The sequence below is a fragment of the Amblyomma americanum genome, unplaced genomic scaffold (genome assembly GCF_052857255.1).
Source record: "Amblyomma americanum isolate KBUSLIRL-KWMA unplaced genomic scaffold, ASM5285725v1 scaffold_13, whole genome shotgun sequence".
In the NCBI taxonomy this organism is placed as follows: Eukaryota; Metazoa; Arthropoda; class Arachnida; order Ixodida; family Ixodidae; genus Amblyomma; species Amblyomma americanum.
This window is the reverse complement of record NW_027526485.1, coordinates 2190049-2203205: the sequence shown is the minus strand read 5'-3', so window position 1 is coordinate 2203205 and position 13157 is coordinate 2190049. Positions and strand designations below refer to the sequence as shown.

General features: G+C 44.2%; 2 protein-coding genes across 51 annotated transcripts in view; both read left to right on the top strand.

The window, feature by feature from the left end:
- Positions 1–13157, top strand: part of LOC144111913 (uncharacterized) — a 420777-nt gene that overhangs the window by 328625 nt on the left and 78995 nt on the right. The gene's annotated exons all lie outside the window — the stretch shown is intronic.
- On the top strand, positions 179–5232 carry LOC144111911 (uncharacterized). Its single transcript, XM_077644950.1, has 2 exons — positions 179–235; positions 4183–5232. The coding sequence occupies exons 1-2, from the start codon at positions 179–181 to the stop codon at positions 5107–5109; spliced, it is 984 nt and encodes a 327-aa protein (XP_077501076.1). The 3' UTR covers positions 5110–5232.

Here is a 13157-nt window from a genome sequence, read left to right as displayed (position 1 = left end):
CCAGCACCCCCCCCCACCCCCCCCCCTTCGTTTTTCTCCATGTGTCGGGCATGGCGTAGTGTGTGTGTGTGTGCCTTTTGGTTGTTTATTTTTGCAGTTGGAGATTCTTTTTTGTTGCTGGTGCTGCCATTCTTCATGGGTGGTTCGTGCTGGGCCTTATTAATCGGTGTGGGCGAATATGCTCCATTTGTGGAGCCACGAGGGTGTGGCCAGGGGTCCCAGCACTAACCAGTGGGCAAGAGAGCTGTGCACTGAAACGGTCTTGTGTGGCCCCACTTAGCTAGCCGTGAAGTTCAGCCTTTTTAGTTTTTAAAGGTGCAGCACGAAACGTGGCTTTTTGAAGTCGGACAGGCCATGCTGCTGTGACTGTTTGATGAGTAGCTTGTGTGGTCTTTCCAAGCAACCGAGAGCAGCAGCTGGTCCGACCTCTCTTATGCTGCATCTGCCTTGTTTCTTCTTTGTTTGCCTCTTTGTGTTCTACCTCGACCCTTTCTTTGAGCGTGGCACCCAAGAAGTGGCGCAGAACAGCACACAAGCACGCTTAGTCGTCGCCATCCCGCGTGCGGCCATTTTGCGGCTGGCATCTGTGCTACCCCCCAGTGGTCGGTAGGTGGCACCTTCTTTTTTTTCGCTTGCCCCCTTTTTGTTTGGGTTTGTGGCAGCTGTTCTATGCCTCTTTTTTTCTTCTCTTCCCTGCCTTGCTTAACTAGCTGCTGCATGCATCTGTGAAGGGGAGCTGCAGAAAAATGGGCTCTTGGTTGAGGCTGAATCTGAAGCCACGTTGTTATCGCTTATTAAGGATCCTCACTGAAAGTAAATGATGTAACAACATCCAGGCCAGGTCTCAGTTTCTGTGGGATGCATCACGGCAGTCTAGCCTAGTGGCTATTTTACCATGGAGAGTCAGTGAGGTTTGCGTACAGTGCCATATGTTGCGGTGGCACAGTGTTCAAATATTTGTACAGCACTGCCTTGTTGCATTTCCACGCATTTTAATTGTGGACCAGTGCTATATCTTTTCTCGCGGTCAAGGGCAGCACAGGGCTCTTTGGGCCCTTTTGTCTGCCTTTGCTTTTAGGCAGTCTGTGCAAGTAGAAGAGGTTGTGGTTGCTTTTCAAAAGTAGGCCGAGTGCGTGTAATGTTGTTCACTGCGTTGGGCACAAGTACATATACTCGTGGCTTGTAGTGCCAGTGGCAATGTTTGGCATTAGCTGGTAATGCTGGCTGCACACATGGGTTTTGTTATGTCCCTTTTTAGCTGCATGCCTCAGACATGAATGGCTTGCTCATAAGGTGCAGCTGATGTGGGCTTCATTTTTGCGAGCATCGTTGCTGTGATGCTGTATTTAGCTTTATTCAGGCACTTCAGGCACGGTTTTGCTTGAATCGCCTGGTACCCGAATAGTACATGCTGTGCATTTCAGTAGCATATTTCTTTTTTGCTTCAGAACATTACATAGAACATTTAACACAATTTTGGGTGCACAGTTCATGCTGTGTATCAACAGCATTGAAAAAGCGTAACAGTTGTGCTTTATCATGCAAACATTGTTACCAAAACTTTGAAATGGCTTGAGAATCTTGTCCCTCCGTTCCTTCTGTAAGGATGTAAAGGGAAACGTGTTACCCGACAGGTGCATTGCAGAGGGGGAGTGGTGCAGAAATGAGGACCAAGGGAAGAAGCATGCAGTAGCTACATAAATATTAAATAATGCCTGGACATGCAGTGTTAGCTGGCTGGTCCTGTAAGAGGGAAGATGGTTTGTGGAAAAAATGAGTGGGTGAAGCATTTAGTTTTGGCTGCATAGTTACTGAGGGTTGCAACAAGGTAATGCAGCGAAAGAAATGAGCAGAGCTATTTCAGGAGACCACCTGTCGTGTTGCTACAGGTAGTGCATGAAAGTTTGGCAGTTTCAGACCAGTAAGTGTGAAACTGTAGTGCCATTGAGAGCTCTATCTTTCCTGCTGTTTTGTATCTATGTGCTATATTTCAAGTCTCGCACTGTGAACAGCCATAATAGATCTGGACAAGTTGCCAGTTGCACACAGAGGTTCAGTGTGCAGCAGCAAAAGAATAATAAAAATGTTTGTGTGCCCAAGCTAGCCTCATGTTAAAGCTTGCTCTTGAAGCAAATTCTTGAAGCATGCTAATGCATCCGAGCAATCTCAAGTGGCTGAGACTTTTTTCATTCATTTTGCTGTCTCTGATAAGTAGGAGATTTCAAGTTCTTTTTTCTCTTACGAAGCAAATCGTGCTTTACGGTTAAAGCAGGCTTTGCACAAAAAATAAGATGTCACTTGCCAATGCATTGCAAAAACATTGAACAAGCAATGGAAAAGACATCTCTCAGTGGAAAATATTCTCTGACAAAGCTTAGCATAGGAGCTCCAAGGTGCATATTCCTTTACAGTTTGCTTATCTTATTGTTGCTGGGGCAATGTCTTTTACTTGTCAGGAAAGCTTAATTTAGGGATAATAGTCAATGTTTAAAGCTTCTTCAGGCTGTTTTATGGATAGGCTTGGCGTTGCAGTCGCTTAAAGTCCCTGATTGAGCGTGTACATGCTTCATTCATGTAGAGACTGTAGCATCACTGTGGCTTACACTTTATGCTTGTCCTGCTTAGGCAAGCAAACATTTAAAGGATTTCAGGTGACCTTTAGCACCAAAAAACTACTGCATTTCATTGAGAGAGCTCTTTAGCTTTTTTTGTTATCAACTTGGCTGGGGACCACAACTCAGATGGCTTCTTGAAGAAGCTTATATTGGAGCTGTCTCAGATAGTTTTTTTACTATCAGCCTAAGCCTTAGCCGCTAGGTCATGTGCAGTAAATATATCCTAAGTGAAAATGCCTCAAAAGGTATCAGTAGGAAAGCCAGTCTCAGCCGAGGCAGTTTTGCCACTCTTGGTGCAATGGTTGATTGTGGTGGATGTCATTATGTCATGTGCGCGTGACATTTTGACACTAATCATGTAAAACTAACCCACCAAAGCTTACAACAAGTAAGGCCGCCTTGCTGAAGATAGATCTGCGCTTTAAAACGTGAGCCAGCCCTTTAGAGGTATATGTATTTAGTTCAGTCTCACTCCCAAATAGTATTCTCGGTCATTTAGCCTTGTACCCTGACTTCGTTCAGATACTATTGCATTTCATGGTCTCCATTTCTTTAATATCATATTTGTTTGCTACAGGCAGTGCTTAATTTCTTGTGGCTACTGTTATTGCTCTTGCCTGCAAGCCACAATAGGGCTGTCATCAGATATGCTGGATTAAAATTGTGACAATTATCTGGGGCTTCCAGCATGGTTTGGTAATCCTAAGATTGAGGCCCAATGCAATACAGTTAATTGTTTAGCCACAGCAGTGCCTCATGGTAATTTGTAGCTCACCATTGGTATTATCTGTCTGCTTTCACCCAGCGGCTGCAGTAAAAATTAGCCTGTGGTAGGTACTACTTGTAGGTGTGGCTGCGTGCACGCCCAGGGATCAACCAGTGTCAAGTTCAAGAATTAAGGAGCAGAAGACCACTGAAATTAATTGGGGCAAAGCTCCATAGGCTTGTTAGTGTGTCCTCTGGTTTCTTCTTAAAAAGTTGACAAAGCAGCTTGCTAGTTAATCTACAGCTTTGCTGTTTTTTGATGACCACCACTGGTGACAATATAGTTTGCCAAACAAAACACCCTTTTAACTGAAAAAAATCCACTTTTAAACATTAACCCCTTCAGTTGCCATGTTTTGTTTCCATTGAAAACAAATATTTTTCTACCTTAATAGTATATTTAGCCCTCAAGAGAGACAACTGATTAGCTTTGAAACGCTAAGTACCAGTGATTCAAGTTTTACAGGGATGTGCAAAATTTTGCATAATTGCTGGCAGTCTTGACATTGAATTGCAAAAACCGGTGACAAAATCAGTCTGCGTAAAAATGGCGGATGACGTGCCAACCTGCTCACTGTTGTGTGAAATATTATTACTGTGTTAGCTATATGGCTAAAAAAGCATCTTATTTGCCATATGAAGGGCAGTGTATTGACCCAAAACAAATGCGAAGTATGGCTCAGAGCAAGTGATGTGTACACAATTGTGCACCTGAAGAGATTGGCAGTCCTTGGTGTGTGACATCTAATTCCTAGCCTAGCCCCAGTGCGGTCTGGTCTAACCGGCGCCTTTCTCTGGGTAGGAGGAAGCACCAGCGGTGGCTGAGCCTGTTGAAGGGAGCAGAGTCGAAAGAGAGGAAGATGAGAGCAGCAGTGCCTTTGAAGACCTGCACGCACCTCTGCTGAGGGCAGGTGGCTCCCTCCGCCAACGCAGCCTGGCTGCCAGGCTGCGACGCCTCAGCCGGCTTTCACTGTCAGCTGGTAGCTCGGCTGACTGCTCCGCACCTGAAAAGCATGCAAGAAATTGCGAGGCTGCAGTTGCTCGGCCTCCGACAAAAGGAATCTTGCGTCGGCAGAAGGTGCACTGTTGCAGCAGCAGTGGGCACAGAGGTACGACGTCATTTGGCACTGAAAGCAGTGACAGGTCACCAGGCCGTTTCTGCAAACGAGCCCTTGGACGCGTTTTTGGGCTCGCCTCTGTGGTGGATGAGGCAGTGCCCAGAGAGCCCAAGATAGTCAGCATTGCAGAACCATTCTACAAGTCACCACGTCGTGGTGGAGACGGGTGGCGCCACCCATGTGCAACCAACAGACCTCGGAAGCCTCCCCTGGTGTTTGGGGGCACTTTCCCCATTGATGAGCCTGTGGGCCTGCGTGGTGATGCCCCTTTCCGGAGTGTGGCTACGTTTCCTGTTGATGCATTCTGCTGTGCAGCACCCAACCTGTGTGAGGGACATGCCCAACATCAGCCAGCAGATTCGTCACTTCGCACAAGTCGTCAGGCTGGTGCTGCTGCAGTTACCTCGACCAGTGAGTCTGAGCCTGAGAGCAGAGTTTTGTCTTTCAGCAAAGTGCCTCAAGCTGGCCCACTGAGATTACACAAGCACGGCCAGCTGCCTCCTGGTTCCAGTGGGGAGACTAAAACTGTTGCATTTTTGACACAGCCCAAATGGAAGGGTTCCAGCTTCTTGCATTTTCTGTCCGGTGATTCCAAAGTGCACAAGTCATGAGTTGGATGGAATTAAAGAGGTCGAAATTTCAGTGGAACTTCCTTATCTATCTCACCCGTGGCTCTAACAAATGTTGATTTTGTGCATTATGCAATTTACATCCAATGCACCTGAGCCTGGGTGCAGGGATTCTGACTGGAGTGTAAACAGCCACATGCAGGGCTGTGGTTTATGTATACCCTGGCATAGTACTAGGAAATAAAGCAAGCATCAGTGAGGATAGCAAAGCCTGATGTTTCCACAGGATGTTGCATTCTGAGCTAGTTGGTGCATATTCAGGTTGTGACATGAGTGAAAACAATACAACCACCAGTGAGAAGAGCACTGTATGGGTCTTCTCACTTGTTGGTGTGACTTTTGTGCTGATCTCACATTATGATTACGGTAGCTGACCGATGTTCTGGACTCGCGATATTTTGGACATCGCTGAGGAACCGTCACACACCTCATAGGAACGTTTACATTTTCATGGCCGATATGTCGGATTTTGTGGAATCCAAGGTTCGACCTTTCAGTCTAAAATAGACTCCAGCAATGCTCCAGCAAGGGATTGTTTTTCAACCAAAAGTTTTGTTTTTTTTGCCTAATATAGACTTTAGCGGGAATCACTGTCACAACTAACCGGTTCTCTGCTGCCATGAAAGGTGCCGTCTTGTGTTTAAAGTGAGCAATCGGACGGACTGGCTTGTACAGGCTTTGCTATTTGTACTTGATCGCTTCCACATGAGGTATGAGGTATAGGCATGCACTTCATTGCCATTGTGATGGCTTACAAAGATCACATTGGAATGGAGAAGGATGGGGGTTGTGGGATGAATTTGGAGGTGCTCGCTTCTGCTCATGTCATCCTGCAGATTACCTTTCTTGGTCTTCGCGCAGCGCGTGCATCCTTCGTTCGTGGCCGTGTCGCACTGTCTGGTATCGTGACGCGAGATGGTCCGGACATGACGAAGGCCACTTGCAAGCGGAACATGGGGAGCGGCCAAGTTCACAATTTTTAGAGGCATTTTTTCACAGAAAGAGTATCTTTTTCAAGTTGATGGATTTTTGGGACTGTTAGATTGTTTAGGCCATTTTTTGGGTGTCCCGCCGAGTTGGAAAATCGATCGGTGATTGTATAGAAAAAGTTCAGTGCGGAAACAAGACATACAGTGAAGCACATAACACAAGCACTAACTTGGAATTGCACTTATTTGATCTAAGAATCGTGCATGCGCTCTTATCTCACCCACACAACTTTCTGCTCTTTATCAAAGGATGCCTAGCACATGGGGCTTGACATGAACTTGCACAAGAATCGCAAGTGATAAAGAATGACTACATGAAAGTGCGAAGTGTAGTGAACTAAGCTAAAAAAAAAAAAACAGGCCTCCAATTTTCATCAGTTACTGGCTAATTTTATTGAATAAACATGAACACATGAACTGATGCACATATCTGGACTGGACTGCCTGATATGGGCCACCTCCAAAATCTCATTTTCCAAATGGTGGTTCAACAGCGCACACTGACCAAGAAAGAGACATTGTGAATAATCTGCAGTTCTTCCCACTTTCCTGCGGGGGAGTGGGGAGCATCCCTTGCAACCTCTGCAGTGCATTGGTACCATAATTGTGCCTAAGGGACAATCCATGTTCCTATCATGTAGACATTAAGCCTATGTAGGTCCAGCCACAACTCAGGGGTGTTGGGCTAGTTAGTATGGTAGATTTAAGTTCATAGTTTTCCAGCGCAAGGCCGAGGAAGGGAAGAAGGAGGAACATAGCGCTGACTCACAACTTTATTTAGCGACACAGACCAGCGCAGGCATGCAAGGAAAAGGGAAAGAAAAAAGAAATGCATCACACCTTTACCACAAAAATCGTGAAAGAAATGTCTTTTCTGCGTTATACAATACAACTGAGGTATCACTAACACTCTTCTGCTATTCTCGCTATTTTGAACAACAACGTTAAAGATGCTGCAAGTGGGAACAAGTAGAGTGCTGGAAGCGAGGGATAAGAAGCCTCAAGTCTTACCATGTGGTCATTGTGTTCAAGCTTAGTTCACTAGGCTTCGCACTCTCGTGTTCTGTTTCTTGACAGCTGGCGATACTTGCGCTACCTCTGAGAACAAGTTCGTGTCAAGACCCATTTGCTTGCCATCCCTGGGGGATAGGAGCTTATGCATGTTTCTTTGCCCAAGTAGAAGATAAAATGCAATTTAGAACTCGTGTCGTGTGCCATCTTGCGTTTCCGCACTAAACTTTTTCTATAATGCGTTGCCAACTGGCCCAACAGTCTACCCATCTGCAGTTCACAATATAGACCTCAGCTTGTGCTTCCACATGGGACTGGCTGTGAAGCTCATGCATTAAGCACATGGCAGGAGGAGGGCACCTCTGCTTCAAGCACAAGTGAATGTTATACAGTTTTTTTTATGTTTTCTACACGATGATGTTTGCCTGCTGTCATGGGCACCATGCATGATGATCATGGAATGCTCACAGCCGCAAACAGATTCCAGTCACACTGGAGCTGTGAAAGCATTGGTCATTTTGGCACAAGGTTTTTGAACAAACCATGCCTTCTGTGGAATCCATCCTATATTGCAAGCATCACATGGTAGACGTCTTGGGCTGTGAACTGCAGATAAAAAGGCATGAAAACATGCAGGCTGCGTGCAAGCTGTCTTGTTCTTGCAACTGGTTGTGTACATGTCACGTCAGTGAGTGGTCAGAAAGTGAGGTTTCACTGTAGTTTCAGCTAAGAGGCCCTCCTTTTCAGTGGCAGTTACTCTCTTCGCTGCTGCAGTTCCTTGGACTTTCTTTTTTTTTTTCACATGTTCCTAAGCAGTCTTGATGGTAAAATACCTATGCCACCAGTTATTGCTGTGCTGGGTGCAACACTTAATCCTTGGGTTTTAAGCTGTCTGTCACTGTATTAACATTGTTCATTGTACTGCTCTTATTCCATAGCTAAGCACAGTTTCAAATATGCATCTGCTCACTAGAGTGAACAAAATTGTAATTCTGGTATTTACAGTTGCAACAGCTGTATCTTACCGGTACTCACCTACGGGGCAGAAACGTGGAGGCTAACGAAAAGGGTTCAGCTTAAGTTAAGGACAACGCAGCGAGCCATGGAAAGAAAATGATGGGTGTAACGTTGAGAGTGGGTGAGGGAACAAACGCGGGTTAATGACATCTTAGTCGAAATCAAGAGGAAGAAATGGGCTTGGGCAGGGCATGTAATGCGAAGGCAAGATAACCGCTGGTCCTTAAGGGTAACGGAGTGGATTCCAAGAGAAGACAAGCGTATCAGGGGGCGGCAGAAAGTTAGGTGGGTGGATGAGATTAGGTAGTTTGCGAGAAGACAGTGGGCGCAGCTGGCAAAGGACAGGGTTAAATGGACAGACATGGGAGAGGCCCTGCAGTGGGTGTAGTCAGGCTGATGATGATGATGACTGTTGCAGAGTGGAGGTTTTTAGCGCCTCCTGTACATTTTGTGGAGAGAAATTATGTCCTTGTTCTTTATTTATTTATTTATTCAAGGTACCTACAGCGCCTTGAGAGGCATTATTGTAGGGGGGGGTAAGTACATTAACAGTAAAATTCAATACAGCACAAGAGAACAAAACAGAAATAAAAGTTACAGAAAAATGATAAGAACTTCCAAAAAGATAAAAGCATTCTGATTGCACCCGAGACACAGAACCAACACTGACAGCAGCATAATCAGAATATTGCAAGGTCAATTGCTGCCTGGAAATTCTCGCTCTCAAACACTTCATTAGGCAGCAGATTCCAGTCACTTATTGTGTTGGGAAAAAATGAATATTTAAATGTATTGATCCGGCAGTTATACCCTCTAATTTTCATGGTATTGTCCCTTCTACTCGAAACGTAGTGAGGTTGCCTTAAATAGAGGCTTTTATTAATTCCTGTTTTATTATTGTAAATGTCGTACAAAAACTTTATTCTAAAAACTTTTCTTCTGTGGGTAATAACTTCCAACCAAGAGCTTCCCGAAGTTCAGAACCTCTAACCTTAAAGTTGTAATTCCCAGTTACGAACCTTGCTGCCCGCTTCTGAACTCGTTCTAGCTTGTCCTTTAAAATATTTGTGAACGGGTCCCAACATACGCATCCATATTCGAGAATTGGCCTGACATTCGTAAAGTACAATGTTTCTTTTAGGCGTGGAGTCGTATGTTTAAAGTTTCTTTTAAAAAGGTTGAGAACGCGTGAAGCCCTGGCAGTTATCGCGTCGACGTGTGCGGTCCAATCCAACTTCGCTGTAAATGTGATACCGAGATACTTTACTCTGTCCTTTGTCTGTAGAACAGATTGATTTAGATTATAGTTGCCCCATATCTTCTTTTTTTTGTTTGTGAACTGCATGAGGTAACATTTACTGGTGTTGAGAGTCATCTTCCATTTGTCACACCACGCACATACCTTGTCAAGGTCAGACTGCAACAGAATGGTATCATTTGCGCACGTGACAGAACAGTAAAGAACACAGTCATCAGCGTACAGCCTAACACGGGAGCACAGTTCACTCGGCAAATCATTTACAAAAACAAGAAACAACAAAGGCCCAAGTACTGAGCCTTGCGGCACACCCGATAAAACCTGAACACACTGCGAAGTGACACCGTTAATAAGTACCCGTTGTCGCCGTGCATACAAATAATCTTGAATCCATCCAAGAAGTCTAGAAGGTATACCTAAATACGATAACTTTGTTAAGAGTAGAGAATGCGAAACCACGTCAAAAGCCTTGCGGAAATCAAGAAAAACTGCGTCTATTTGAACACCCCTATCTATACCTTCCGCAACATCATGGATGAACTCGGTGAGCTGAGTTGTACACGATAGGCCCGAACGGAAACCATGTTGAGCGGTAGTGAAGAAATCATGACCATTAAGGTGCTTCATAAGACCAGAATATATTATATGCTCCAGTGTTTTACAAGAAACAGAGGTGAGGGACACCGGTCTGTAATTGCATATATTTGCGCGATCACCATCTTTATGTATTGGCGTTACATTTGCAAGCTTCCACTCGTTTGGGAGTTTTTTATAATCCAGGGATTTATTGAATATTGCGACCAAAAATGGAGCTATTTCTATTGCACATAGCTTCAAAATATGATTAGATATACCGTCTGGGCCGTGGGCAGAATGGGAATTTAGATTAGACAGCAGTTATCAGTCTCAGTTATCATTACATCTTCCATTTCCGGCAAGTGTGTGAAATTTTGCGTGACTAAATTGAGATCTGCTTGATCACTGACAAATACTGAGTGAAAATACGCATTGAAAATTTCAGCTTTACTCAAGTCGTCTGCCACAACGCTGTTATTGTGCACCAAAGACGGAATTTCAATGTTATCTTTTTTAGTATTTTTAATATGCTTCCACACTTGTTTTGGATTAACCCTTATCTTTTCCGATAAAGACGAGAGGTAAAGACGCTTAGCACTTTTCAGTTCTGTCTTAAGCGAACACGTCAATAACTTCAGTTTTGTGAATAAGGAGGGGCTCTTAGTTTTACGATATTTCTTATACAGTGTGGCCTTTCTTCTAATGGATCTACGTAATTCCCTTGAAATCCAAGGTTTGTCAGCGCGTAGTTTCCCTGATACAGTCTTAGAAGGAACGTACAATGTAATCAAGTAGAGAAGCTTGTCCTTAAATGCGATCCACAAGCCATCCACGTCACGCGTTACGCTATAACTGAGAAACAAAGGAAAGTAATTTACTAAAGCATTCTTTACAGCATCGTAGTTCCCTCTCTCGTACAGAAATATTTTTCTTGAACGCCCTTTTTGAAATTCGGGTTTCTTGCAAAAAACAGTGGCGGCAACAGCTTCATGGTCACTTATTCCCGGTGCCACTGTAACAGATTCAACTGTACCATTTTGATTGCTAAAAAGCAAATTTAAGACATTTGCACCAGTTGTGCATAAGCGAGTCGGAAAATCCACAAATTGAAAGAGCCCATCGTTGCGGATCATTTCATAAAAGGCTGAGTGTAGCGCTGATCTACTTTGTTCGACAGGAAGCCGGTTGTTCCATACGACATCAGGCATGTTAAAATCGCCTCCCAGAATAATCATATCTGATGATAAGCTTGACAGCGATCTCGATACCCTGTGAAATATTTCCGGGTTGTTTGAACTAGGTGGCCTGTAGAATGATCCCACGGCAAGGCTCTCCCCATTTGACAAAATTATTTTGCACCATCATGAACATCGCTGATTGGTACACTTTGGATGTCGTCGCGTACAAGAATAAACACTCCACCGCCATGCGCGTCTCGATCCTTTCGATATGCTACATAACACGAGGGAAAAACCTCAGAGCTTGTTATATTGTGGTCAAGCCAAGACTCAGTTCCAATAACAACATGAGCCTGTGTTACCCCTACTAAACTGGCAAAATCAGCAGTCTTGTTCCTAACACTCCGACAATTCACGATAAGAAAAGATAGCTGGCTCATAGAGTGCCTATTATGACGGGGAGGGGTACATGACTGCTATTGCACGAATTCACGAACAGAATCAGTAGCGCTGTCAAAAATGTATGCTTTCCCATTGATTATTAGTTTATCGTACTTTAACGCATACTTAGCGTTTAGACCTCGGGCATACGCACTTAACCTGCTCCTTAACTGACGCACACTGGGCGAGTAGTCTTCACTCACTGAGTAACCGGTATCCTAAAACTTAGATGCAACAGAAAGAACCCGCTGTTTGTCCTTAAATAAGTTAAATTTAACAATGATTGGTCTCTTTTTGTTTTCATCATACCTGCCTATTCTATGCGCCCTCTCAATTGCAGCGGGATCAATTTTAACACCCAGTTTTTCGTCGCAGATTGATATGACCTTAGCCTCCGAATCATTCCATGATTCTTTGTCCGTATCTGAAGCACCAAAAAAGAGCAAGTTATTTCTACGGGACCGGTTTTCCATGTCATCTTGTTTTGCTAGCACCGCATTTACAGCACTTGTCAGCTGGCTATGTTGGGATTTCAACTCATCCTTTTCAGCGTTGGCTGGCTGTTCAAGCAGACCTTCAATTTTTGAAGATAACGTTCCGATTTTGTTTTCAATTATTTCTTGGTGTTCTCGCAGAGCTCCCAATTCTTTAAGAATATTTTCTTGAACTTCCAGAATTCGTGGTAGGCACTTCACGGCAGCAACAAGTTCACTACTCGTGCCTTGGGGGGTCGGGCCTGGATTTAGCTCCACGTCACCACAGAGCAGCAGTAACAAGAAGAAAAATGCAGCGTTTCTCAACAGTACGAACCGGCGTCTAACATGATGTCTAACTACGTGAGAACCATGCATGCAAAGAAACAACATGTGGGGCGTGAATGGAATTTTTTGCATCTAGACTGTCAAAGCACCAACTTGTAAATGCTGTTTTGTAGTTTGGAGCAATTTTCAAACACGAGTGCCATTGAAAGTTTTAACATGGTCAGTAGAGAGCACATAATTAGGTTGCTGTGAGTGCCTGATTTTTCTTGGGTACAGTCATGAAGCGGAAAACAAAGTTAGATCAGGTTTGAACCTTTTTGGATTTACCCTTATTATGGTGACACTTTAATGACGTAGCTTAGAAGCTGCGAAGGAAATTTGTAACAGTGAAACTGCAGTTGTGGTAGTGAAAAGCAGAGTTAGTCTTTTATCTGAAAATTCAAGTGTATCTTTAATAAGTGTAGTGTAGCACAAATGCTAGTGCGTGCAGGTGTATTCATCAGATTATTTTTCTTGTCCTTTTTTTTTTGCGGCGTTCATTTGGCCCTGGCAGAAAATGGACCAGCAGATGTCACAAAGAATGCTGTGTTCATAATTCATCAGCAGCAACAGCTGAAGCTTGTTGTGCCCAAGTGAGAATGGCATTGCATTGTGTTGTAGAAGGTTTACTAGAAGCAAGTTTCTGCGTTTATTCTGTTCCGAGAAAAGTGTAGGTTTCTCTGAGCTGCATGTCTTGAAAAAGTTTGACGTGCAGTGAAGGCAGCATTGCGCTACACAACTTGATGATGTTCTGAAGGCA